This window comes from Colias philodice, chromosome 5 (assembly GCF_061535455.1).
Source record: "Colias philodice isolate Cphi_HAF_F1 chromosome 5, ilColPhil1 Martin Lab GWU primary, whole genome shotgun sequence".
NCBI classification, from domain to species: Eukaryota; Metazoa; Arthropoda; class Insecta; order Lepidoptera; family Pieridae; genus Colias; species Colias philodice.
The window spans coordinates 1,356,855-1,384,804 of NC_143090.1; the positions used below are offsets into that span (position 1 = coordinate 1,356,855).

The 27,950-nt window shown below is 35.2% G+C and overlaps 3 protein-coding genes and 1 pseudogene across 6 annotated transcripts; 2 read left to right on the plus strand and 2 right to left on the minus strand.

The window, feature by feature from the left end:
- Positions 1 to 786: 786 nt before the first annotated feature.
- Positions 787 to 1,284, minus strand: LOC149488233 (uncharacterized). Its single transcript, XM_089695303.1, has one exon. It carries the CDS (start codon positions 1,282 to 1,284, stop codon positions 787 to 789), a length of 498 nt encoding a protein of 165 aa, XP_089551429.1.
- A 109-nt stretch (positions 1,285 to 1,393) lies between these two features.
- Positions 1,394 to 27,333, minus strand: LOC149488234 (mitochondrial protein C2orf69 homolog). Of its 2 annotated transcripts, none has more exons than XM_089695402.1 (9): positions 27,006 to 27,333; positions 21,262 to 21,389; positions 20,904 to 21,017; positions 20,236 to 20,344; positions 19,693 to 19,778; positions 18,689 to 18,838; positions 16,242 to 16,348; positions 8,308 to 8,420; positions 1,394 to 2,057 (listed from the first exon to the last, which is right to left on the minus strand). In XM_089695402.1, exons 1-9 carry the CDS (start codon positions 27,129 to 27,131, stop codon positions 1,923 to 1,925), a joined length of 1,068 nt encoding a protein of 355 aa, XP_089551528.1. In that variant the 5' UTR covers positions 27,132 to 27,333; the 3' UTR covers positions 1,394 to 1,922. The 2 variants fall into 2 exon arrangements, with proteins under 2 accessions (XP_089551528.1, XP_089551529.1); XM_089695403.1 differs by having other exon boundaries at positions 20,904 to 21,008; positions 27,006 to 27,332.
- LOC149488235 (uncharacterized) lies at positions 9,442 to 16,090 on the plus strand. Of its 3 annotated transcripts, none has more exons than XM_089695398.1 (2): positions 9,442 to 10,933; positions 15,503 to 16,090. In XM_089695398.1, exons 1-2 carry the CDS (start codon positions 10,619 to 10,621, stop codon positions 15,857 to 15,859), a joined length of 672 nt encoding a protein of 223 aa, XP_089551524.1. In that variant the 5' UTR covers positions 9,442 to 10,618; the 3' UTR covers positions 15,860 to 16,090. The 3 variants fall into 3 exon arrangements, with proteins under 3 accessions (XP_089551524.1, XP_089551525.1, XP_089551527.1); XM_089695399.1 differs by having other exon boundaries at positions 9,442 to 10,961; positions 15,503 to 15,719; XM_089695401.1 differs by having other exon boundaries at positions 9,442 to 10,940; positions 15,503 to 15,719.
- LOC149488236 (uncharacterized) lies at positions 21,496 to 25,813 on the plus strand (annotated as a pseudogene).
- Positions 27,334 to 27,950: the final 617 nt, after the last annotated feature.

Consider the following 27,950-nt stretch of genomic DNA (forward strand, 5'->3'; position numbering starts at 1 on the left):
GCACGACAATACGATCATACGGTGATCAGCCATTGCAGTGCCGAGCACGCCCGAGTACAGGTCTAACAATTGCGTCCTTACAAAAATGTGATCGATTACGCTACGCGTTATTATTTTGTTTCTTATTTCAATTCTTGTATAATCGGTTATAACACTTGTTAGACCGCACTCGGCCATGCTATTTATGTAAAAATCTTGAATGTTACCCTTTATTTTTATATCTATGTTCATGTCTCCTATAACAAAAATATCTAAGTGTTTAAAAGGTTTACTAGATAAAAGATCCTTTATCTCCCTTACGAACAAGTATTTACTTTCGTTGGGTGGCCTATATATTGCACAAATTGTTGCAACGTATTTGTGATTAGTCGTTAAATGACCTATGATTGATTCACAGTGATTTAAAGTGTGATGTTTGAATGTAAATACGTGAACGTTCCGTATGTATATTATAATACCGCCACCTTTTTTATTCTTACGTAACTTTTTGTGCATTATATAGCCATTTACATTGAACATATTTGCAATATTATCTTTAATGTTTACTTCAGTTAATATGAGAATATCTATTGGTGAACATGAACTGTTTATTAATTCTAAAACATAACAAAAATTTTTAATTAGTGATCTTACATTTATATGGACTAAATTTAACTTAAATTGAGATTTCGCTAACGATGGAACATTTTTACAAAATGAGTTATATGTACTACAATTAAAAAGTTCTAAATTATTGCTTGGGATATTCGACTGAACTATGGTGACCTACATAAAATACTATATCTATTACCGCCGATGATGTGCTGGTGCTGCCTGGTTGAGGAGATTTTCAATGTCTGTTTCGCTTCTGATCACAATAGGTTTATTATTCTCTGATTTACGGATTAATATATTCCCATTCTGGAACCACACATATTTATAATTTGGTGTTAATTTTTGCTTAGCTTGCCACAGCAGGGTTTTATTCGCTTTAGTTAGGGCTTTGCGTACTATCACTTTGGTTTTAGCTGCTGGTACTGCTTCATCACATACCACCTGTCCCACAAGTACCTCTCTGCGTCTGGAAGCACGTACCCACAAATTACATAATTCCTCCTGTTTGAACTCCAGTTGAATACATCCATCCTGTCCGTTTCTTCCTTCCAGGCGCTTCACGTTGGAGATTCCTTCTTTGGTTAGATTTAGGTTATCAGCTAACTTGTTACATAAGTCATTAAGGTCTTCATTAGGACGAGACGGAATGTTGGCAACTTCTATGACGGTATCCAGACGCTGCTGTTCCATATAGCGCACGTGTTGTTTTAATGCATTTATTTCTAGATCGAGGTGTGATTTAATTAAAATAGCACAAAGATTTCAAGAAGGAAAATAAACGAAACTAAAGTTTTGGTTCAAAATATATTTATTCCATAAATTTTACTTTACAATGAAGATGAGATCAGTTTTGACATGTAGTGATAAACCTAATTACATGAAAATAAATAACTTAAAATTAGATTTTGTACTTTAAATGAATACATCGATATGCTAAAACATGTAATAATATGTAATTTGACATTTATTTCACATTGAGAAAACTCATATATTTATAATACATTTAGTCAGCAAAATAAATTGATATGGCATATTTTACCCGAAGCTCCAAATACCTTATTTTAATTATTTACAAAATAAATTTGATAAAAATACTGTTTCAAAAGTACATTGTATCAAAGCAATGACTTGGACATCAATTTATCTTCTACAGACATTTATCGATTCAAATATTCCACAGAAAAAGTAATCTTTTCACTTCTAACAAAGCTTTATCGAAGAATGCCTATATTTAGTCTTTAATACAACATCAATAGAGTTGATAATCGCATGTTAATCAGTAAGAGAAACATTTAGATGAAGTCTTTTTATTGGTCTATTTGGTACATTTAATTATCATCGTCGGAAGCATCATGCATGTCGCTGGGCCTCGAATCTTGTACCGCTTTGAAATTGCTGAGCACTTCGAAGTGAGTGTTGAGCGAGTGCGGGGAACTGGCGTCGTCGTGTAGGTATCGATCAATCTGAAATTATCAAAAAAACATTATAATTATTAAATTCTGAAATTATCAAAAAACATTATAATTATTAATTATAAACATTCGTATCTGGATGACAGACCGTGACAGTACGTCTCTGTGTTTACTTATTTGAAAATTTATATTTTGGACATTACAAGTTAATTAAAGTGCCGAATTTGGTGTTACTTGGTACCGACTGAAGTATACTGAGTTAATTACTAAATGTGTGCAGTGAATTGTGCTTCATAAGTGTATTTTCAAATCATCTGTTCGTTCAGCTGATTTTGACAAGCCGTTACGCCCGCAACTATTTGTTTGTTTTGATTGAACTTTCCCAAAGCAAACTAACGCCGAGTTTATTATATTCCTTATAGTTTCAAAAAACGTTCATAATCATCTGGGGATATAGTTTTACAATAACTAATAAAATACAATTAACTAAGAATTTAGCATTATATCACTACCATCTAACGGACTGCAACGTAACTATCAGTGAAAGAGATCAATAATGGCTAATAAGTGTGTACTACTTGCGGAAAGTTCTACGCGGCAACAGATGGCGTCAAATGCAATAAATGCGGTATTGTATATCATTAACAGTGTTTAAGTCCTAAATCGCGACTTAATCCGAAATGGCACTGTAATAATTGTAAAGTAACACTTACAAAACCTGCCGACACTTTATGCTCTCAGGATGATGATCTTTTTATGGACGCTGATACACACCAAAACACATCATCGCTGATGCAAGAAATTAAACTTTTGCGTTCAGAATTATCCAATTTTCGTCGCGATATGTCACAATTGTCCTCCGCGATTTTACAAATTAATAAAAGGCTCGATGAGGCAGAGAACCGAATTTCAAGTGTAGAAGATCGGATGGAAACATTGCAAAACCACACCGAAAACTATAACACCTTGCTTGAAACGGTTGCGCAGCTCGAAAGACGCACCAATGAAGCCGAACAGGCTAACCTACTCAATGATCTAGAAATAACAGGTCTTCCAGAACAGGGTGGTGAAAATCTCATACACGTTTCTATGACACTCGCACGTAAAATCGGCGTTACTTTGGAGGAACGCGACATTGTCAGTGCGCAGCGAATTGGGACGCGTCGTACTCGAGAGGATGTTTTATCCAATACTTCTAATAGCCCCACCCGCCCGCGCCCCGTCGTATTACGCTTATCGCGACGATCACTACGAGATGATTTACTACGGGCCGCACGTGTACACCGCGGGGCCGACACCTCCGGTACTAACCTCAGCGGGGAGCCCCGCCGTTTTTACATTAATGAACACTTAACTCGTTATAATCGCAAACTTTTTTATTTGGTGCGCCAAAAGGGCTCAATGAGGAATTGGCGTTACACTTGGACACGAGGTGGCCGTATATATGCCCGTCGCGACAGTAATACAAAGTCGTATTGCATTCAAACTGAAAAAGATATAGATCAAATTTTTCGGTCGGATGTCGTTTGAGATATAAATACAACTTGCATTCTTTATGCGAATACGTTATCTATCACTTAATAAATTATATACGGTTAAAAAGTAATATTGTTCTAAGCTGTAATATTGAATTTACCAATTCCAATGTGATTATAAATGTATTTTTTTCTAATGTTATCCTATGGAAACTTATAACTTATGCTGATTGTTTTTTGACAGGAATTTTATGTTATCATGTTTTTACTGTCAGAAATCTTTTAAATAATAATACAGAATGTTTTTATTGTGCTTTAGTTGTTAAGATATTACGTTACATTTTGTTTTTCTTTTTATGTAAACTTTTAAATAATTATACTGATTATGGTTTAGTAGTATTATTATGTAATTATGTTCTCACTGTCAGTTATCTTCTAAATAATAATACAGAATGTTTTTATTGTGCTTTAGTTGTTAAGATATTATGTTACATTTTGTCTTTCATTTTATGTAAACTTTTAACTTTTACTGATTATTGTTTGGTAGAATTATTATGTAATTATGTTCTTACTGTCAGAAATCGTCTAAATAATAATGTAGAATGTTTCTATTGTAGCTTGGTTGTTGAGATATTATTATGTTACATTTGGGTCAGTTTCACAGCCTTTGTTTTTATTGTGATAATGATAATTTCATGTAGCAGTCGGGATAAAACCTTGTGTATTTTTAATTTAAAATATTATATTCAAATTTATTCAAATCTCATGAGACACCACATCATCACATCATACTTTTTAATGATTATTACATCCACATGCTTGCTACCAAACAAAGTTTTAATTCGGTTTCTGTTACAAAATAGTGATAATAATAATATTATATATATACACTCTATAATTATATATCTATTTAAGTATACTTTTCAACTGAATATAATACTATTGAAGTGTTTATTGTTGCTTCACAAATTTAAGGTCGGCATTTTATTCTTGTAGTTACACCATTCGATAGACAAATAAATAATAATATACAAAGCGATTTGGACAACTTACACACCCCGTCATGTATTATCATAAATAATCCTAACAACTTATCACAGAAAGTAATGATAAACACTAATTCTTTTACTATGGTTACAGTAAACATACGAAGTGTAAATCATAACTTAGACAGATTTCTTGTATTTGTCGAAATGCTCAATGTGCGTATAGATGTAATGGTTTTGACTGAATGTTGGCTAGACAACAATAAACCTCCACCGTCTCTTAATAATTATCAAGTATTTTCAACAAAACGATTTCTCAATAAAAATGACGGTATTGTAGTATACGTACGAAAGGGTATATCGGCAACGGCAACAGAACCAGATATTGAAGAAGGAAATTGTTTGGTTTTGGCTTTGCATGATAATTGTACCTTGATATGCTCGTATAGACCACCTTGCTTTTCCAATCCTACTAAATACATAGACTCACTGGATAACATATTAAAGAATACAAAATCTAAAACTATTATATTTACAGGTGACATAAACATAAATATTCTTTCCGGTGACATAACAACACATGGTGCTTATTATTTAAGTTTAATGGCATTTTATGGGTTACTACAAGGAATTGACAAACCCACAAGAGACAAGACATGTATTGATCATGTTATGATTAAATCGCCGCTAAAATGGCAAACTGCTATTTTCGAACAATTGACTGATCACTCGCCCATTCTTTTAATAATAAATGACAGCAATATCTCAAAAAAAGCTTCCACAATTTCAAAAAATAGGTTAAATTATAACATGATAAAGGAGCAACTGTCCAAGGTAGATTGGAATGAATACTTTCAAATAACAGATACTAACGAAGCCGCTGTATATTTTATATCTAAGTTGCAGACAATTATCCAAAATAATAGCATAACCTGTGTCGTACCCAATAGAAAGAAATGTCTTAAACCCTGGATCACCCTAGGACTTTTGAGGTCTATTAGAAAAAGAAACAAATTACAAAAACGATGCAAAGCTAAACCTAATGACATAGAATTTAAAGATTATTTCCAAAGATATCGTAACACATGTAATTATATAATAAAAACAGCTAAGAAACAGTATTATCAAAACCAATTTAGACAGAATGCAGGAAATATTAAAAATACTTGGAATATAATAAAGGACGTATGCAACATAAATAAAACCGCACCAATACCTGATAAGCTCTTAAAAATAAATACATCTACTACTGACTCGCTGAACGAAGTGAACAGATATTTTACTTCTATAGGTAGCGATTTGGCAAACAATACACTTAATATGTTGGGATGCACTGAGGATTGTTTGGCTAAAAAAGCTTCCTCTGTAGACGCCCCTCCTAATTCATTCCTACTTTTATCGACAAACTGCAATGAGGTTCAAGTGTAATAAATAGTTTAAAATCTTCCTGTGCTCCAGGTTGGGACAATATATCTACAAATTTGCTAAAAGAAATCCAAAATCTAATCATTGAACCTATTACATATTTAATTAATCTTAGTTTTGAAAGTGCCGTTTTTCCAGACCCCTTTAAAAAAGCCATAGTATCCTATTTTTAAATCTGGCGACAAAAGTTTAGCCTGTAACTATAGACCAATTTCGCTTATATCAACATTTTCTAAAATAATTGAAAAAATCGTAAACAATAGATTGATAAAATACTTAACTAGATTTAAGATGCTCAGTTCACTGCAATATGGGTTCAGGATCGGTAAGTCTACAGAGGATGCAGTCTACAGCTTAACATCGAAAATACGATCTTACCTGGACAACAATGAAAAGTGCATGGGTGTATTTCTGGACCTTCAAAAGGCATTTGACACCGTTTCTATTCCCATACTTTTGTCACGTATGCAAAATATGGGAGTAAGGGGAATGCCTCTTGAATGGTTCAGATCTTATCTGTCAGGCAGAACTCAGAGGGTAAGGGTAAATGGCCACTTTAGCAGCAACGCTTCATGTTTGTACGGAATACCGCAGGGTAGTACCCTCGGTCCATCGCTGTTTATCGTCTACGTGAACGAACTATGTAATCTTCGTTTAAATAAAACCGACATAACCATGTTCGCGGACGATACTGTTCTTTTATTTCGTGGTCCTTCTTGGAGTGCAGTACGTCAAATTGCTGGAACAGAAATGAGTAAGGTGACAGCCTGGTTAGAAGATAGCCTACTTACCCTAAACACCATGAAGACCAAATACGTTTGCTTTGATATTACAGCTCGTACATGCCCGAAAGAGTCATTCAAAATTCAATTACATACTTACCCATGTAACAGAGAAGTGAGCCTCCCCGCGTGTTGTTCATGTGCCACCTTAGAACGTGTTAAAACGATTAAATATTTAGGAGTCATATTGGATGACCGACTTACCTGGGGCCCACACATAACTGAAGTCTCCACTAGATCTAGAAAATTGATGCATGTTTTTAAAAATCTAAGGGAAGTGGCCAGCCCTGATATACTCACTTTAACATATAAATCTTTATGTGAGAGTATCATAACCTACTGCTTAACCATCTGGGGCAGTGCACCTAAATGCAACCTTATACAATTGGAACGTTCACAACGCGCCATACTTAAGGTCATGTATCGTTTACCGTTCAGGCACCCTACAACTGATCTATATCAACAGTGTAATGTACTAACAGTGAGAAAAATGTTTTTATATCGCTGCCTTTGCAAATTTCATCGATACATTGTACCGACACTCTCACAATGTGACAAACGATTGGAGCGGGTTCCTGTTCCAACGTTTAATACTGCGTTCGGTAGTAGAAGTTCAGAGTTCTTTACTCCTAAGATATATAATGGCTTATTTGGTAATAACATAAAAGTAGTTAAAAAATATTCGAATCATAAATTTAAAAAAGAACTATTAATTATTCTTAACAAGTTAGATTACGAAGCCACAGAGAATCTATTACGGTCGTATATTTAATAAAAATTATTATTTTATTACACACATACACACACAAACACACACACACACACACACACACGCACAAACATTCATGCATGCAATCTTTTTCTTTCTTTGTTTATATTGTAATTTAATTATATTTTAAGTTGAAAAAGGCAATCTACAAAAATTGTGGAGGGATTCTAAAGCCTGTAACACAGTTTCTAACTAACACAGGCTATAGTTTCCCCAAATTTTAAATGTATTATTTTACTTTTTCAATAAAGATATTCTTATTCTTATTCTTATTAAATAAACAAGATTATATTATACAATAATTCTTAATACGTAATAATTTATGTGTAATTTATACTAATATTATAAACTATTATAAAGCTGAAGAGTTTATTTGTTTGAACGCGCTAATCTCAGGAGCTACTGGTCCGATTTGAAAAATTATTTCGGTGTTAGATAGCCCGTTTATCGAGGAGGGCCATAGGCTATATCATATCATCATGCTAAGACCAACAGTAGCGGTGCCACGCGGTTGAAAGTTGAAACCGCGAAGCGCAGCTAGTAAGTAATAATTCGCATAAAAACTGAAGTAATTTAGCTGAAAGTTTAAAAAGTAAATTATTTTTTATATGGATGATGCGATATTAGGGAGGCCGTACACGGGCAGCTCGAGCAGTTAATGGCTGAGCAACGTACACGGCCTGCTCGAGCGGTCCGTCGTTGAGTGCTCGAGCTGTCGCTACAAACCGCGCAGTTGACGGCTTATAGCGGTCGCGTCGGCTCGAGCAGGCCGTGTACAGTGAATGAATGTCCATAGTTCACCGCGCCGTCGGCCTCAACTGCTTGAAGCGGTCCGTGTACGGCCGGCCTGCACAATGTAGGCACCTTAGCGCCGAGCTTGTGCAGCAGCGCGGTGAAGGCGCGCTCCTCCCGCCCGACCCAGGGCCGCGCCGCGTCGCGCACCTGGTACCCGCTCACGTGCACGTACACGCGCACGTCTGCACACACATAAATAACATTTTACTTAGCACACACATATATAACATTTTACTTAGCACACACATAAATAACATTTTACTTAGCACACACATATATAACATTTTACTTATAAGTTAGTGGAGACACTGTGAATCGAAACTAAAAAGAAAATAAATGTGTGCGTGTACTAGTGTACACACGTAAGAAGTGAAACTTCTTTATAACCTTATTTTTCAAAAAATAATTTACTATATGCAATTTGACAGAAATACGTCGAATCAGGCGTGGTAGGGTTAAGAACGAGATGGCGCGTAACGGAAAAATGTCACGCATAACGACAAAATGTTACACTAAATTTTTTTCCAACCCCGATAAAGAAGTTTCACTTCAAAAATTAGGAAAATATCTTAAAAAGAGTAAAATTCTTATTTACAAAAATGTCTCTTAAACTACAAGGTAGACCATTTCGATCCTTAGGCACCGCTTTTTATACAATTTATCGTAATATAGAGAAACTTTATCATTATATACAACAAATATATTGTTGACGCCTTGTGTGCAAAATTGTTTGTTGCACACACACGCAGGCTCGCGAGTGCTCATCGGCCGATCGCCCCCCCCGGCCCCGCGCGCCTGATTCCGCAGTCCGCACTCTCAGCTCCGCGGCTCGTGCGAACGGTCGACACACGCATTAATTATTGTAATAATTGTTTGTACTTATAAAGACTTCTACAGTATGTAAATTGCCGAGCATAATTATTATAAACCTTGAACTACCATTACGACTTATTATTTCATTATTTCACCGGCGACGAAGCCCTAAAGCCGCAACCAGCCTCTCCATTTTGGGCCTTACGAACCGGATCAAAATCAGCAACTACAGAGGAAGGAATCGCGCACGTGGACGTGGCAGCCATTTTGCGCCGGTGAAGACATACCTGCGGTCTGCGGAGCTGAGAGTCACCAGATTTGGAAGCATCGAACTCGCACCTACTTCAACTGGATATTTGTGAGAACCGGGGAAGTGGCGTTATTGTGAGTTCGTTCCAATTTTTTCCATTAGGAATTTAATTTTGAATCTTTCCGATTCATTTCAATTGAAACTCATTAAATATATCTCATTTTGCTTTTTACTTTCGCCTTTAGTGCGGATCTAAAAGCCTTACCAATTATTATCTATTATTTGTTTCGTGCATTGATATATGCGGAAACCTCATTAAATCATTATCTACCAATTACATCGAGATTTAACTGCGGTTAATCTCATTTGAATTATATCTCATTTTGCTTTTTACTTTCGCCTTTAGTGCGGATCTAAAAGCCTTACCAATTATTATCTATTGTTTGTTTCGTGCATTGATATATGCGGAAACCTCATTAAATCATTATCTACCAATTACATCGAGATTTAACTGCGGTTAATCTCATTTGAATTATATCTCATTTTGCTTTTTACTTTCGCCTTTAGTGCGGATCTAAAAGCCTTACCAATTATTATCTATTATTTGTTTCGTGCATTGATATATGCGGAAACCTCATTAAATCATTATCTACCAATTACATCGAGATTTAACTGCGGTTAATCTCATTTGAATTATATCTCATTTTGCTTTTTACTTTCGCCTTTAGTGCGGATCTAAAAGCCTTACCAATTATTATCTATTGTTTGTTTCGTGCATTGATATATGCGGAAACCTCATTAAATCATTATCTACCAATTACATCGAGATTTAACTGCGGTTAATCTCATTTGAATAACATTAAATTAAAAACATTACCTAAAGATTATTTCTTATCTTTCTCATTAATTTATAAAATTAATTGCAGCATTTTATTGCTATACAATCTCATAAAATCATTTTCTAGTTCTCAGGTTGTGTCGTCTGTACATAAACTGTTAAAAAACATATTTCATTAGAAACGTATTATAATTCATTGCTTTCGTTTTACAGTTGATCCATTGCGAATCACGCGCAGCGCAACGTGACTTGCATTCAGGTGGTAACGCGGCGGTAACCGATCGGTATAATTATACCGAATCACCCTCACTTCATATTCATAAATATAAGTATTTTCGTTTATTCATTTCATAATTATTTTTGCTGTTCTGTGTTTTTTTGTGATTGATTAGTATCAGAGTTGTGTAATTTATTAATAGTTCAGGTAAATTAATACATTTTGTATCGTAAGTAGGTCAACTAAAATTATTGAATACAAAATGGATATTTCGGTTTTGAAAAAGCAACGTGGTACATGTAAACAGAAATTAACAAATTTTAAAAAATTTTTAGATCCTCTCGATGAGTGTAAATCATTAACTAGACTTCAAGCAAGTGAACTTAGTGTTCGTTTGTCAAGATTCGAAGAACTTTATACCGAATTTGATAACATTCAAACTAATATAGAACAATTATGTGATTCTTCAGACGAGGAACGCGAGGAGTTCGAGAGCAAGTATTTTAGTACTTTCGCGGTTGCCAAGGAGGCGCTGGCGCGGAGCGGCGAGAGCGCCCCAGGCGACGTCGACTTATCGGTCTCAGGTTCTAATTCTGTGCACGGAGGTAGGCCAAACCTTAAACTTCCTACTATCCACTTACCTAGCTCTTCGGGTCGGTATCAGGACTGGCTTGAATTTCATGACACATTTAGTTCACTCATACACTCAGATGAATCAATTAACGAAATTACAAAATTTCATTACCTACGCGCATCTCTAAAAGATAGTGCAGCTCTGATTATTCGAGCGCTAGATTTTTCAGCTGATAATTATAGTATTGCTTGGGATCTACTCTGTGATCGCTACAACAATAAGCGACTTCTTGTCAATAATCACATTCAGTCAATTTTTAATATCGAAATATTAACTAAAGAGTCATCCAAGGGTATGCGTAATATTATCGATAATGTAAATAGAAATCTTAGAGCACTAAAGACGCTGAATTTACCTACTGAACACTGGGATGCACTTATCATCTATATTTTGTCGAATAAATTAGATTCAGTTACAAGTCGCGAATGGGAAACGTACCGCAACACATTTAAAGACTTACCTACGCTAGAGAATCTCCTTACATTTCTTAAAAACCGGTCTGATTTACTAGAAACAATGGAGGAAGCCAGCGCTAAACGCCGGCACAGCGACGTCACACATTATCGTCAGAAATCATTAGTTGTCAATTCTTTATCTCCTCCTGCTACTAATAACAAACCACAATATGTTTGTTCGTTGTGCAAGCACAATCATCCAATATACCGTTGTCAGAAATTCAAGTCACTTTCATTAGAACACAGAATGCAAAAAGCTAAAGGCTTAAAATTATGTTTAAATTGTTTGCGTCAAGGGCACAATGCCAACGCATGTAAATTCGAATCTTGCCGTTTTTGTAACAATAGACTGAACAGCTTATTACATAGACACTTACCTTCGGATGCGACGTCCTCAGCTCCCGATCAAAATGTTGTTCTATGCGCAGCGCCGCCGCTGGCGCAGCCCACACAGATGCAACCTGAAACAGAAACACCTAAAAATTATAATACAGAAGACAATATCGTCTTATCAGCAATTCATAATAATTGTGTCTTACTGTCCACTGCTTTAATCCAAGTGCAGGATAAGCATGGCCACAAACACACAGTGCGAGCCTTATTAGACAATGGTAGCACATCAAGCTTTATTACCGAGAATTTATTAACTAAACTTAACTTACCGACCGCTTCGACTTCGTCATTGGTTGAAGGGTTGAATTCTCAATCATCACAATTAACTAAACGATGTGAAGTTGTCATATCGTCGCTTATCAACTCATACACGCAGAATATTAATTGTTTTGTAGTGCCGCGAATTACTCAAAACTTACCCACTGCGTATATTAACTATAAATTATTAAATATACCAAAAAACATTACTTTAGCTGATCCTACATTCAATGTGCCGTCTCAAGTAGACATGCTGCTTGGAGCGAACATATTTTGGAGTGTTTTATGCTCAAAAAATATATATTTAGGCAAAAATATGCCCACATTAAGCCAGACCACGCTTGGTTGGTTAATATCAGGTCTAGTTCAGATACCTAATAATTTAAATACAGTCCACTGCAATCATATTACTTTGTCTCATGATAATCAACTTCACGATCTTGTTTCACAATTTTTTGAACATGAAACTGTACCTACTCATAAACAAATATCAAAAGAAGAAAAAGAATGTGAAGAACATTTTTCGAAAAATACATCACGGCTGCCTGACGGGCGGTTTGTTGTGACCATACCTTTGAAAGAATCTCCCACCAAACTGGGTGAATCATACGAGCGAGCTTTGTCTAGATTTTTATCATTAGAGCGTAGATTTAGTAAAGACCCGGTATTCAAAGAACAATATTGTAAATTTATTAAAGAATATATTACCTTAAATCACATGTACGAAAATAAAAATCCTGAAAAAGATATATACACTTACCTGTTGCCGCATCACGGTGTTTGTCGTGAAACCAGTTTATCTACCAAATTACGCGTCGTATTTGATGCCTCTGCGGTCACGACCTCTGGTCTGTCATTTAACAATATACAAAATATCGGTCCAACTGTACAAGATGACCTCTATAGTATTTTAGTTAGAATGCGCCAACATAAATTCATTGCCACTGCAGACGTGGAAAAAATGTACCGCATGATCTATGTTCACGAAGATCAGCATCAGTTGCAACAGATATTATGGCGGTTTGAGCCTTATGAACAAATAAAACAATATAAGTTAAAAACAGTAACATACGGTACGGCATCCGCGCCTTACCTTGCGACTAGATGTTTAAAACAACTTGGTTTAGAATGTCCCGATAAAGTTATTTCTGAAATTATTCAACGCGATTTTTATGTTGATGACCTCATAACTGGAGCATCATCCGAAAAAGAATTACTACAAATCTGTAAGGGAGTCATAAAGCAGTTACAATCGGGTCAATTTCATTTAAGAAAATGGTATTCAAACTGTCCTCATATCATTAATGAAATCGTTAATGAAAGTGTAAATGACGGATTACTTAACTTGAGTAACAACGAATATTCAAAAACATTAGGTCTCCTTTGGTCGTGCAAAGAAGACAAGTTAATGTTCGCAGTAAATATAAAAGAAAACAAACTCGTCACTAAGCGTACTATTTTATCGATCATGTCACAAATCTTTGACCCATTAGGCATAATTAACCCATGCATACTTAACGCAAAAACTATTTTGCAAAAATTGTGGTCCTTAAAAATTACATGGGATGAAACCGTTCCTGCAGATATTGCAATTTGTTGGCAAAAATTCATTGATTCGTTACTATATATCAACTATATACGCGTTCCGAGATGCATTGTTTGTGATGACTCAGCTATCATTGAGCTCCATTCATTCAGTGACGCATCGAGTTATGCGTATTCGGCTTGTGTTTACATCAAATCCGTTTCTTACAATAACAACGTTTCTGTTCACTTATTGACAGCGAAAAGTCGAGTCGCCCCATTGAAACAGACAACTGTACCGCGGCTAGAATTGTGCGGAGCACTTCTCGCTGCAAAATTAGTAGATAAAGTAAAATCATCGCTTAGATTACACATAAATAATTGTATTTATTGGTGTGATTCAACTATTGTGCTTGGTTGGATAAAATCTTCAAAAACTCATTTATTAAAGCCGTTTGTTTTTAATAGAATTCAAGAGATTCTTGACAGAAGCGAGTCATCCGCCTGGCGTTACGTACCCACCAGCGTTAACCCTGCCGATATAGGCTCACGAGGGCTAGACGCCAAACAATTAGAAACTTGTGCATTGTGGTGGACCGGGCCGGTATTCCTGGCGCAAGATGACTCATCATGGCCAGTCCAACCAACAAGCTATAAGCAATCTGAATTACCAGAATTTAAGGTTCAATGTAACTTGTCGACTACTCAATTAGATCATATCACATATTATTCAAATTTGTTTAAACAATTCTCTAGTTTCAACCGATTACAACGTATTGTGGCTTACGCTCAAAGGTTCATTCATAATTATTATAATAGGAAAAATAAGCGTAGTGGTCACCTAAAAATCCATGAACTTAATTCTGCTCTAAGCGCACTTTGCAGATTCGCACAGCGTGAACATTTTTCACAAGAATACACGTTATTAAAAAATAATAAAAAATTACCTATTAAAAATTCATTATGCAATTTAAATCCATTCTTTAACAAAGCTGACGGACTAATGCGAGTGGGAGGTAGACTTAATAACTCTTTTTATGATTTTGACACAAAACACCCCATATTGCTTTCATCAAAGCATCACCTCGCAGAACTCATATTCAGACAATATCATATTTGGCTTATGCACGCTGGTCCACAGTTGCTTTTGGCTACCTTGCGTCACAAATTTTGGGTTATTGGGGGCAGAAACTTGGCTCGCAAAACAGTTCAAAGATGTATTAAATGTTGTCGTTTCTCGGGAAGGATTATACAACCAATCATGGGCAATCTTCCCGAACAGCGCTTGCATGCTGAGTTTCCGTTCACAAACACTGCTGTTGACTACGCCGGACCGGTCATGATACTGAACCGTAAGGGAAGAGGAAGTAGAACCATGAAATCCTATCTGTGCATATTTGTGTGTTTAGCCGTCAAGGCCGTGCACATAGAACTTGTGACCGATCTGAGTAGTGAGTCATATTTAGCTGCATTAAATAGATTTATTGCTCGTAGGGGCAAACCAACAAACATTTTTTCTGATAATGGAACAAATTTCGTAGGCGCATGTAATGAATTATCTAAATTCCTTAAACAAAATTCTGATACTATTAAATCACAAACATCGAACATGTCAATTAACTTTAGATTTTCACCAGCTTATAGTCCACATTTTAACGGATTAGCTGAGGGTTCGGTTAAGTCATTTAAACACCACTTGAAGCGAGTCGTAGGTTGTACGAATTTAACTTATGAAGAAATGAATACGGTTCTTGTACAGATTGAGGCGATCTTGAACTCAAGACCCCTCACCCCTATTTCTTCAGATCCATCGGATCTTACAGCTCTCACACCATCGCATTTTTTAATTGGACGAACAATAACATTTCTGCCTACTCCCCAGGTCAAGGAAACTACTGCTGTGCACACTCTTTCACGATATATGAGAACACAGCAACTGAAAACCCATTTCTGGAATAGATTTCATAAAGAATACATTACAGAACTTCAAAAACGACAGAAATGGCGCAAAGATGGAGGACAGCTCAAACTTGGAGAAATGGTCGTAGTAAAAGATGAGCGACTGCATCCCAACCAGTGGCTTCTGGGACGAGTGACTCGCCTCCACCCCGGCTCCGACGGCGTGACCCGCGTAGCTGACGTCCTCACCTCTTCAGGGATACAACGACGGGCCTTTAACCGACTGTGTCCCCTACCGATCGAAGATCAGAACTCCGTTCCTGGGCCGGCAACATGTTGACGCCTTGTGTGCAAAATTGTTTGTTGCACACACACGCAGGCTCGCGAGTGCTCATCGGCCGATCGCCCCCCCCGGCCCCGCGCGCCTGATTCCGCAGTCCGCACTCTCAGCTCCGCGGCTCGTGCGAACGGTCGACACACGCATTAATTATTGTAATAATTGTTTGTACTTATAAAGACTTCTACAGTATGTAAATTGCCGAGCATAATTATTATAAACCTTGAACTACCATTACGACTTATTATTTCATTATTTCACCGGCGACGAAGCCCTAAAGCCGCAACCAGCCTCTCCATATATCCTCATATATGTATATTTATCGTAATGTAGAGCAATTTTATCACAATATAGAGAAACTTTATCACTATATAGAGCAACTCACTGAGCCGTGTGAGCGTCTCGAGCAGGCTGCGCGCGGAGAGCCAGGTGTTCTTGCCGCCCGCGTGCCCGCCGTCCACCCACCACATCTCCTCTATTAGCTCTATGAACCTATATAGAAAAAATTGGTTGTTTGTAAAGTAGGTTTACGATCGAGATGTTTACGTGATAACGTCTTATTGGTGGCAGCGCTCGAGATGAGACGGGAGATCGGTCCGTCTCTCTCTCGCTATACCTGCGATCGCGCTCGTGAGGTTTTGGTGTGACACAAGTTTCTGAACATGTCACCCGACTAAATCGATTTTAAAAACGTTATCACGTTAAAAAGGCAATTTTTAATTCTTGCTTTATGATTCTAAATCGATTAAGATAACCGACAAAATTAAAGAGAACTGTTTTAAGTGATTCTTGATTAAACATATAAAAGAAAATCTTATAATTTAAAATAATAGAATCCTTTTTACATTTTATACCATTAACAATAACTGTATGTTTATTTTTTTTATTTTATTACACACTATTTAAAAATAATAAAATATTCTATTTATTACAAAAAACCGCATCAAAATCCGTTGCGTAGTTTTAAAGATTTAAGCATACAAAGGGACATAGGGACAGAGAAAGCGACTTTGTTTTATACTATGTAGTGATTATTATATTGTAATGTTTGTGGAGATTGAAGTAGAACTTCATATCCATATAGCTACACTACTACAGACACTACACTAACTTGAGACGGCTGAATCGATTTATTTGAAAATTGACAGGGCATTGGTACAATATAATATGTATACATTTAAGATTACTACCTGGTAATCCGAATCAGTGGTAAATGTTTTTAGAAGTTCCTGAGATCAGCGCATTCAAACAAACAAGCAAACTCTTCAGCTTTATAACATTACTAGTGGTCTGCCCCGGCTTTGCTCGTGGTACATATTTCGCAATAAAAGGTAGCCTATGTCCTTTCTCGGGTATCAAAATATCTCCATACCAAATTTCATGAAAATTGCTTCAGTAGTTTAGGCGTGATTGAGTAACAGACAGACAGACAGAGTTACTTTCGCATTTATAATATTAGTATGGATTATAGATTGAGTAGTACCTACTCTGCTCATTTAAATAAAATATTTTTTTAGGTTAATACTGATAGGATTTGAAAGCGTCTTAAAGTTTTCCACGAAGGAATCTTATGGAAGAAGCTTATTGTGGTAATATTAATAGTATAGGTACATAAACTGTTGTTGGCAAATCATTGTTTTTTTCTGTCATGTCTTTCATTTATGTGTACTTTATTAAATTCCTATCCCACATATTTAGTATTTACCCTTACTACTAGTAAAATTTTAAAGTCTGTCCCATATAAAAAAATCTAAATTCAATTCCTTAAAATATAAGGCAGAGTTTCACGGCTAAATACTTAAATATCAACAAAATTTAAGGCAAAAACATAGAAATCTAAATAACAAGACACATAGAAGTGCTATAATGTCATAATTTGTATGAAAACCGCTGTCGCCAAAATCAACACATTCAAACCGAAAGCTAAACAGTACACACAAGTAAACTATGCCTTTTATTGGACAGCTTGATTTTAGTGAAAACTAACTTATCTATTAAATTAAGCTTTTGAATATGTATCCTAACGCACGAATTTACGGTTTATTTTAGAATAACATCCCTAAGTAGGTATATGAGACTTTTTGCTCCAATACGAACAAACGTGATAATAAGAATGGTCGACTGTGTCATTCATTGTTATTTCGATTACTATGGTGACACTCGTAATACTTGTAAATATTCTATAATTTTAAGGAAAAACGGCATTATTTCTAAAAAAAAATATTTTCGGATGAAATATTATTCCTTTATAAGTATAATTACAACTTGTGGAAGAATTTCCGCAATGGGAATTGCTGAAACACACCATGTATACACTCATACGTCTCCAGAGCAACTGAACAGTGACGAATGCACTGGTGATGTGCAAATCACCTGAGTGGCGACAAGGTCACGCACGCTTACGACTTCTAGTGTCTTGTTATTTAGATTTCTATGGGCAAAAAACACAGATCTATACTAATATTATAAAGAGGAAAGGTTTGTATGTATGTATGTATGTATGGTTTTCACGCATAAACCACTCGACCGATTTTGATCAAATTTGACACAGATAATCTTTAGACCCTGAGAAAGAACATAGGGCCTTAGACAAAGTAACAATCAAAAAACGATAACGAAGTTAGAAAAGGCAAAAATGTATGGGATTGACATACGCCGCGTTAGATCACGTGGTCTATCTAATGTCAATCCCATACATTTTTCCTTTTCTAACTTCGTTATCGTTTTTTAATTGTTACTTTGTCTACGGGCCCTAGGCTACCTTTTATTGCGAAATATGTACCACGGGTGAAGCCGAGGCAGACCGCTAGTATTTTATAAAAATACACCCACCTGCACATATGCCTGTCCCACGGAGTAAGTGTCTTGGTGTAGTGGAACTCATATATAAGCTGATTGAGCACCACACAACCCTTGCTGAAGCCCACCAGGCTGAGCTTGCTCTTGTCCAGGGATAGGGTATCCCGCCACCAGAGTGGGCACCTGGGTTTTTGGTTGAATTTGTATTGGATAACGGTATATTTGGTGAAAAATGCGCATAAATACGTACAAATACATTACGTATAAATGTATTTAGTATATTTTGAAATATAAACAAATAGACTCACAATGGCCAAAATTATAAAATGTTGATTTAAATTACAGCTTATTTCGTAGCAGTAACGTTCACTTTGCGATGATGCGACGAAGACAAAGAAACGTTCTCGAATTTTTTGCGCCTCCATTTGTTTATTAGAAAACTCTGCCTAATACAAGCGTAGGCAGAGTTTTGCTTAAGACAATTTGTGAGCATGATCGTGAGTTTAGTTGTTCATTGTACGTCAATGTAAATATAAAAACATTGATACAAAATAATCACATTTAAACGATTCTTTTCTACACTAACAGTATAAGAAGGAAAGATTGTATGTAAGTTTGAAGTGAATAAGCTTCTTTATATTTTGATAATATTCATTCGCCATACCATTTACAATCCAATCATTTATATATGAGACACAACATCAAAATTCAATACTAATAATACTCAAGAACAACAAAATAATTAGATTCCAAAAGCAAGAGATAGAATCGAAATAGAATCTTCATACAACACATAGTTAACTACATACACAACTGCGTTCTTGGTACATTTTTTATAAAACAATCAAAATTTAGCAGAAGCATTTCACAAAATCCTTAAAAACTGACACAAAAAACACTGAAAACATCAATTAAAACCATTCTAAAGCTTAACAATATAGTTCAAATATTACAAAACCTTCTTATACATATTTTTTATAAAATGTGGGTAGTTAGATAAATCCGTCACGACATCCATTGGAACTAAACCTACTCACTGCTTGTGTTCAAGGCTCGTGCTTTGTGCCGCTTCGCTCTTTGCGGCCCCGTTTGATTTGCTCTTGTTTTCACTGTTACTTGCGCCCTGCAAATAAATGTATTTCAGAATAAAAGTATTGATTTTCATGAGAAAAACTGTTGTTTTTGTATTGAATATATTAGCTAATGGGATAATGATGATTTTTTTATAGTTTTGAGCTTAGTTTATGAAAAATTAAAGTTGGATAAAGTATGCGCGCCGAGTTTCAGTACTCACTTACTTGGAAGTAAGTAAGACTTAAAATAAAATGAAACGAGACGGAAAAGTTTCATATAATAAATGTCACATTCTGTTTAATTTTTATCCAGATTCTGAACTACCCGCAAATAAAATATTAAAAATAAATCCACAAATCAGCTTCTGTGTTATTTGAAACAAAAAACAAACGATTTATTACTATTCGTAAAAAAAAACTTCTTTTTTTAACTTAATCAAAACTTTTTAGAGAGAAACATATAATAAACCTTAGCAACTACACATATTTTCATAACTACCCACATACCTGTTCCTCTATATCCACATCATCATCAGGATACATTCCATACGTGACTGCGTCCGTCAGTTGGCGAGTTGGCAGCTCTTTCACTCGTATACTTAGTTCTTGGAGTAACCTGACGTTAAGAAATAAACCAGTTATAGACTCGACATGATGCTATAAAAAAGCGCTAAAACTAACTAGAATCTAGGTCATATATACATATTAACTTTTCTTTCGCAATCAAAAAATTTAGTTGAATTTAGTAGGGTAGTTACACTCATTATTGCCAATTATTTTAAATAACTACCCTCAATACAGCCAATTTATTTAAATAAGAATGTTATTAGAACGAATGAACTCTTTTTTTCAGTCAATATATGAAACTACCCTCTTTTATTGAACTATTTTGTCAACACATACAATCATATATTTGCTAACAAATTTTTCCTCATTGCCCAATCAATATAGGTAACTACCCATTTTTTTTACTTTTTCTCAACACAATTAATCACTTCATAGTATAAAACAAAGTCGCCTTCTCTGTCCCTATTTCCCTATGCCCCTTTGTATGCTTAAATCTTTAAAACAACGCAACGGATTCTGATGCGGTTTTTTTTAATAGATAGAGTGATTCAAGAGGAAGGTTTTAGTATATAATTTATTAGGTTTTAGATATTATAATTAGCACTAACTTCTCCAAATGGTGCAGCGCATTGTGCGTGGGCGTGTGGTCGGGCACGCCCGCGTTGTTGCTCGGCACGAAGTTGTCGTAGCAGCTGAAGCTCTTGTACTCAATCCTGGAACAACTTGGTAGGGTTTTATTAATGCTTACGATTCTTTGGAGATAGGTGACGGGTTTTTTTAGAAAAATAACTGAGAAACAATTGGTTTAATACACTATAATTTTTTTTTATTAGCGAACGTTAATTTTCCGTACACATATTTATCACTGAATGCACAGTGCATTGATATATGTACCGATGGATAATTTATATCAAATACAAGTTAAAGAACTTCTTTCATAATAAATACATAATATAGACTACTTACCGTGCCGGTCTCACGACAACGATGTGCTTTGTGGGGAAGTTCTCGCTAAGCATCCGCGCAGTGTTCTCGAGCGACCATCTGACGTAGTTCCTGTTGTCGCGGTGCGTTTGCATCACTTCCTCGTAATCCTGATAAATGTGTAGAGAATATATCATTATGGGACTTAATATCACAATGTTTGGTAAGGAATTTAAACTCAATGTAAACAGTAAACTACAACAAAAAAAACTTATAAGGGTGAATTTCCCAAACGACTTTTTTTTTTGTCTTCATTGAAATTAGTATTTGAAAAAAGGAATATTGTTCTGTACTATTTTTTTTTGTATTCATTAGGTATTTATTGGGTTGTGGCATAAAATATTATTTGTCTAAGTCTATTTACAAAGGTAGAAATAAATACATAAACCTCTATTTTTGTCACATCGGTGCTGTCCCTCTACTTTTTTTACAAGCAAAAACGCTTATATCGTTATAAAAATAAGTAACTTAAGAATAGAACTTATTCTATTTCATAGAATATTAGTTTTATTATTAATATGTAGCATATTTTATTACGTAATTCATAATATTTATTACTGAGAGGCATAAATGTACTTGTCTCGCAAAATTTTGTCATATCGCTGCACAAAAGTAATTTAAACCTAACTTTGCATCGATGAGTCCGACAGTGTCCCCACCCCAATTTTATTTCCCTCGTTAGTGTGTGCTAGTGCGCAGTCAGGACGGACGTGTGTCAAATCGCTGCATATTCCCGCCAATTACGTAAGTACGACATTTCAGTTACTTCCAAGCAATTATTTTATATTATCGGTGGTTGCATTTTTCTAGTGTAATGTGAAGTTTTATTACGATTGTTTGGTTCTAACAGACATAGTAAGTAAATTAGCATCATTATAGGTACTTGAATTTAGCCTAAATATTATACATTTTTCATAATTTTCAAAAAAGTCGATAATTTCTCACGTCGCTGTTCTCATATCGCTGTAATCGGTGGTCTTTTTTACCACCGATGTGATAATTTACACCGATGTGATAAGAAAAATCAATCGGTGTCTTAAATATCATATCGGTGTTTTGATTCATGATCGACGCATAGTTTTGTCACATCGGTGGATTGTTTTATCACATCGGTAGATCATATTATCACCTCGGTGTAATTTTATCATATTGGTAGACATAGTGTCATTTCATTAAAGTAAACAAAAAAACAATGGAGCATACCTACAACCATACATTATATACATACATATACACATATTATATTTTTTAACTTTCATAAATATTAACTTGTGTGCAGCTCGTGCCGCACACAATTCGTTCGAGTAATTTTGTTTAAGATTAATTTTGTTTAAGAATGCTGAAATCAAAACTAAACGAGGAGGAGAAAAAAGAGAGAAAGAGGTTGATGGAAAGAATAAGAAAAGCTAAAATCAAAAGTGATCCTGTGTTAAACGAGCAGCATTTAAGAAAAGACAGAGAACGCTTAGCTAAAAGAAAGGCAGCTGGACTTATCCTAACCCGAAGCCAAATGACTGCACATGCACGTCGCAATGCACAAAAGAAAAACCGAATCAGTGCCCGTGCATATTATCAGCGGAAAAAAAAATAAGGCAAATGGTGCCCGCAACAACCCAACAAGTGTTTCAGAGACCAATGACGCAGAATCGCTACCGAAAAATCAAGATAATGAGCCCGGTATTTCTCAAGAACTAATAGGACCTCATAGCCCACGGCTATTGCGACAGAATGTTCGATGTAATAGTCCTAATTTGCGTATTGATGCCATAGTAGCGAGTAGTTCCCACTATTTACGTACAAGCAGTCCCCTAGATTTATCAATAGCATCTCCTTTACGAACGCCAAGTATTAGTTCTATAAATTCAGAAGAATCAACATTACGCCCAAATAGTCCTAACTTAGACACATCCTTTAATACTGTTAAATTCAAACAAGACATTAAAATGAAATTTCGTAAATATCAAAACGTTAAAACTCAGCAAATACACGATTTAAGAAAACAATTGGCAAAGGCTAATAAAGAGAAACTAATGTACAAAAAGAGATACATGAGACTACATCAAGAATTTAAGAAATTAAAACAGAGTAATTTAGAAGTGAGACGAATCCCAACGAAGCCAAAAAATATAGACCTGCAAAAACGTATCCGTAAGATTGTTGTTCAGTTTTTTGAGGATGATGAAAATTCAAATCTTTGCCCAGGTAAAAAGGATACTGTCACACAAAATGGAGTAAAAAAACAGAAAAGGCTGATGAAAGACACAATTAAAAATTTACACAAAAAGTATTTGACTTCGGGCTACCCTCCAATCAGTTACGTCACTTTTACAAGAATGAGGCCGTTTTGGGTCACGCAGCCAAAATTAAACTTGAGAAATACATGCCTATGTGAGAAACATGAGAACATGGATCTTGTTATATCATCTTTAAAAAGAAATCGTATCATAAAAGAAAACACCACGACTGAAATTCTAAGTAGTATTTGCTGTGATATTTTTAAGGTAGAATGCCTGCAAATAACATGTCCTGTCTGTAAGAATCGTCATTTAAATTATCAAGAATTTGATAACTCCAAAGATGTTATTTATTGGAATTGGAAGAAGATAAAAAAGAATTACAAAAAAAATGGAGTCGATAAAATAGCCGTTAATGTAGAAAAAGTAAAAATAACCGTTAAACCATTACAACTAATCAAAATATTTGAAAACAATCTGAAACCGTTCTTAACACATTGTAGTAATATACGAAATCAAAGTCAAGCTTTTAAGCACTACAAACAAAACATGACTGAAAAGGATTGTGTCGTTCACATTGACTTTAGTGAGAACTATAGCTCCAAGTACGGGTCCGAAATACAATCTATGCACTTTGGTGGCAGTCGTCAACAATTCACATTACACACTGCTGTAATTTACTATAAAAATAAGGAAGAGAATATAACAACTCAATGTTTCTGCACTATTAGTTCTTCACTGCGCCATGATGCTGCCGCCGTTTGGGCTCACCTTGTTCCAATATTAGAAGAAATTAAACAGGAAGCTCCAATTGTTCAGAATCTTATTATTATTTCTGATTCTCCATCAGGCCAGTATCGGAATAAGAAAATTTTTTATATTATGTCCCAACTCAGTATTTACTGCTCTTCTCTGACTAACATAATATGGAACTATAGTGAATGTGGTCATGGAAAAGGTGCGCCAGATGGAGTAGGTGGGCTACTGAAGCGAACGGCGGATCGATTTGTTGCACACGATGGTGATATGAATAATATAGACTCTTTTGTAAACTATTTAAAATCTGCTGTCCAAGGCGTGAAAATTAGTACTGTAGAAGAATATGAAGTTGAAGAAAAGGACTGGCTTCTCCCTACAAATTTGAACACATTTCGTGGAACATTGCAAGTCAAACAAGTCATTTGGACTAAAGAAGCTAAAAATCGTATAGTTTTACGTCGACTTTCTTGTATAGAAGATGAATGTATGAAATATGTTGTTAAATGTCCACATGGCAAACATCTAGACTTCCACAATTTGTCAACCGAACACGAAATTAAGTCTAAACCTCAACTTTCTACTTCGAGTAATAAAAAATCCAGAACTAAATCCAAAATAGATATCACTAAAATGCGACCAGTAAAGTTAACTGACAAATTAATTTTGTTCCCACAGCCATCACATTCAAAGTATTTTACACCATCAAATACATTAAAAATCTCGGAAAATGCGGCACCCAGATCATCCTCTTCGACAAAAATGTCTGAAAATTTGCTATTGAACTATGTAGATCTTGATCAAAGTACTCCTGCCTGTTCATTTTTAGAGAAAATTGACACGAACATTTTAGTTGGTTTAGAGGAATCAACTCAATTCGTAAATAAAGAGGATACGGTAAAAGCATCTAATAGATTTTCAAGTCCTACCGTGGAAGACAGTGACACCGATGAGGAAATATTTAGAATAAAATCTAAAATTAACTTTAAAAAAGAAAAAAATGAGCCACGTAAACCAACTCCTGACATCAAACAGAGATTTAATTATATATTTGGTTGCAGTGACACTGATGATGACTTATTTTGATCTGGGCTGATTTGTTTTTAAAATTTTTATTTTTATTGTTTTTAGTTTTAATTGAAAAAAAGAGGTTTAATTGTTGTAACAGATAATAATTATAAAAGTACGTAATTAAGTGCTGTGATTAACTATAGGTATACTACATAGTCTTCTATGACTTAAAAGTCTAATTATGGTGCAATTTAATAAAAGTGGAGTACGAAGACGGTTCAAGTTCTGTAGTGATTTATGTTGAACTTAAAGGCTGATTAACATAATAACCAAATTATACTGACAGATTTAATTTAAGTTTTTTTTTTAAGGGTAAAGATTATTTGCTAGATGTAAGATATAAGCGATCTCTATGTAATCTATGATACTTACGCACTGAGAACAAAGATTTTAAAAATATTAAATTAAGTGATAATTAAAGCTGTGATTATTGTAGTGTTGTTATGATTAAGGTTAAACTTAAAAGGCTGATTAATTAGGTATATAAAGTTTTCTTATATAAAGTTTCTATTCTCAGTATTGTTGAACCTAGAACGCCACAATGTTTTAAGTGTACCTACACATGGCAAAACAATTAGCTTGATCGCCACATTAATAAATGTGTATTGTACAATAACGTACAAGAAATTTTTGTTTTTTATACTTCTTTTAAATAAACACAATGATAATTAAAAAAAACATTATTTTTTATTCTAAGAAAATAATACCCTTAGTTCAGGTATTCAGTTCTTAGTCACTCCTTCAAAAATGTATAAGCCTACTATTTCTTTTTTGATGTTCAAAGGTGGATAGATTATCATATCGCTGTATATGTATATCACATCGGTGAATAAATTTATCATATCGGTGTACAGAAAAGATAATCGGTGCCGGATTGTCACATCGGTGGAAACCAGAATTCAAACTGAATTTTCTCCATAGTCTTAAAAGATACGTTGATGGTTACCAATAAGGGAGTATTTAGTATCCTAAATATTACATTAAACATGAAAAAAATAAAAAATATATATAAATGAAAAAGTTCACCGATATGATAAGAAAAATGGCATTTGTTGAAATTCACCCATAAATAATAATTTAGAATCGTAGTTAGATCCAAGATGTGAGGATCTACAGAATTATTTTACTGTAGGTTTGGAACGTTTAAAATATCTTGTCGAGACTTTCTTTTTAGCTGAAAAAAAAGAGCATCAGCTCTAGCTGATAAAAAGAAATTACAAGTCAATAACTGCGTTAAAAACAACCGACTTCAAACTTGCACTTGCAACATTTACAAATACAGACAAAAATGCTCATAAAATAAAAACTACTGGGCCTATCCGAATAAAATTTTTATGGGACCAATTCGACACCATCCCGCATCGAACAAAAAAAGAATCACGTAAATCGGTTCAGAAACCACGGAGTAATCGGTGTACATACATAAAAAAAAAAAAACATACCGGCCGAATTGATAACCTCCTCCTTTTTTTTGAAGTCGGTTAAAAATTAGAAAGATGATCTAGGCTGATGCCTAAGCCACCTTTCTAATTTTAATTTGTTGGGTCATTTAACCAAAGCGAAGGAAATATGCCTTTTAGTTTTCTGTTATTTATATTGAGTAATAACTTTGAAATAAATCACATCCCACACATCCTACACTATTTCTCTCTTAACCTAAATTACCTGTACATCACCACCAAAGAACACAAGCGTATCTGGCGAGTTGGTCTTCTGCCTCGCCGGGTGGAACAGCACGTCATTCTCGCGCCCCTCATGGCCGTTCACGCGACGCAACCGGATCGGCAGCATCGCGCCGATCTCTACTCTTGATGGTGCATGTGCATAGCTGGAAGGCACTATCGAGTTTCTTATTGGTTCTTTTTTGTAAAATTGCGTATAGAAAGAGTGTCTGTCAACTCTGTAGAAACTGCTTTCTGTACTAGTATTTAATATTAATGCCGCTTTCTACTCTCGATGAAGCATAGGTGGAAAGGAACTGTCGAGATTCCTGTTGGTTCTACTCAGTTAAAATTGGTTATAGAAAGAACTGTTGACTCTGTATAAACTGCTTTCTGAACTAGTAGGTTATATGAATGCCGCCTTTTACTCTTGATGAAGCAAAGGTGGAAAGGAACTGTCGAGATTTCTGTTGGTTCTACTCAGTTAAAATTGGTTATAGAAAGAACTGTTGACTCTGTATAAACTGCTTTCTGAACTAGTAGGTTATATGAATGCCGCCTTTTACTCTTGATGAAGCAAAGGTGGAAAGGAACTGTCGAGATTTCTGTTGGTTCTACTCAGTTAAAATTGGTTATAGAAAGAACTGTTGACTCTGTATAAACTGCTTTCTGAACTAGTAGGTTATATGAATGCCGCCTTTTACTCTTGATGAAGCAAAGGTGGAAAGGAACTGTCGAGATTCCTGTTGGTTCTACTCAGTTAAAATTGGTTATAGAAAGAACTGTTGACTCTGTATAAACTGCTTTCTGAACTAGTAGGTTATATGAATGCCGCCTTTTACTCTTGATGAAGCAAAGGTGGAAAGGAACTGTCGAGATTTCTGTTGGTTCTACTCAGTTAAAATTGGTTATAGAAAGAACTGTTGACTCTGTATAAACTACTTTCTGA

Bases quoted from the DNA above. Each gene is read 5' to 3' on its own strand.
- LOC149488233 (XM_089695303.1), bottom strand. From the start codon at position 1,284: ATGGAACAGCAGCGTCTGGATACCGTCATAGAAGTTGCCAACATTCCG.
- LOC149488235 (XM_089695398.1), top strand. From the start codon at position 10,619: ATGGATATTTCGGTTTTGAAAAAGCAACGTGGTACATGTAAACAGAAA. The intron at 10,934-15,502 runs GTCTCAGGTTCT...CCTACTCCCCAG, and splicing joins CAGGCGACGTCGACTTATCG to GTCAAGGAAACTACTGCTGT.
- LOC149488234 (XM_089695402.1), bottom strand. From the start codon at position 27,131: ATGCTGCCGATCCGGTTGCGTCGCGTGAACGGCCATGAGGGGCGCGAG. The intron at 21,390-27,005 runs GTAATTTAGGTT...CACATTTATCAG, and splicing joins TCTTTGGTGGTGATGTACAG to GATTACGAGGAAGTGATGCA. The intron at 8,421-16,241 runs GTGAGTTGCTCT...ATGTGTGTGCAG, and splicing joins CGAGACGCTCACACGGCTCA to ACGTGCGCGTGTACGTGCAC.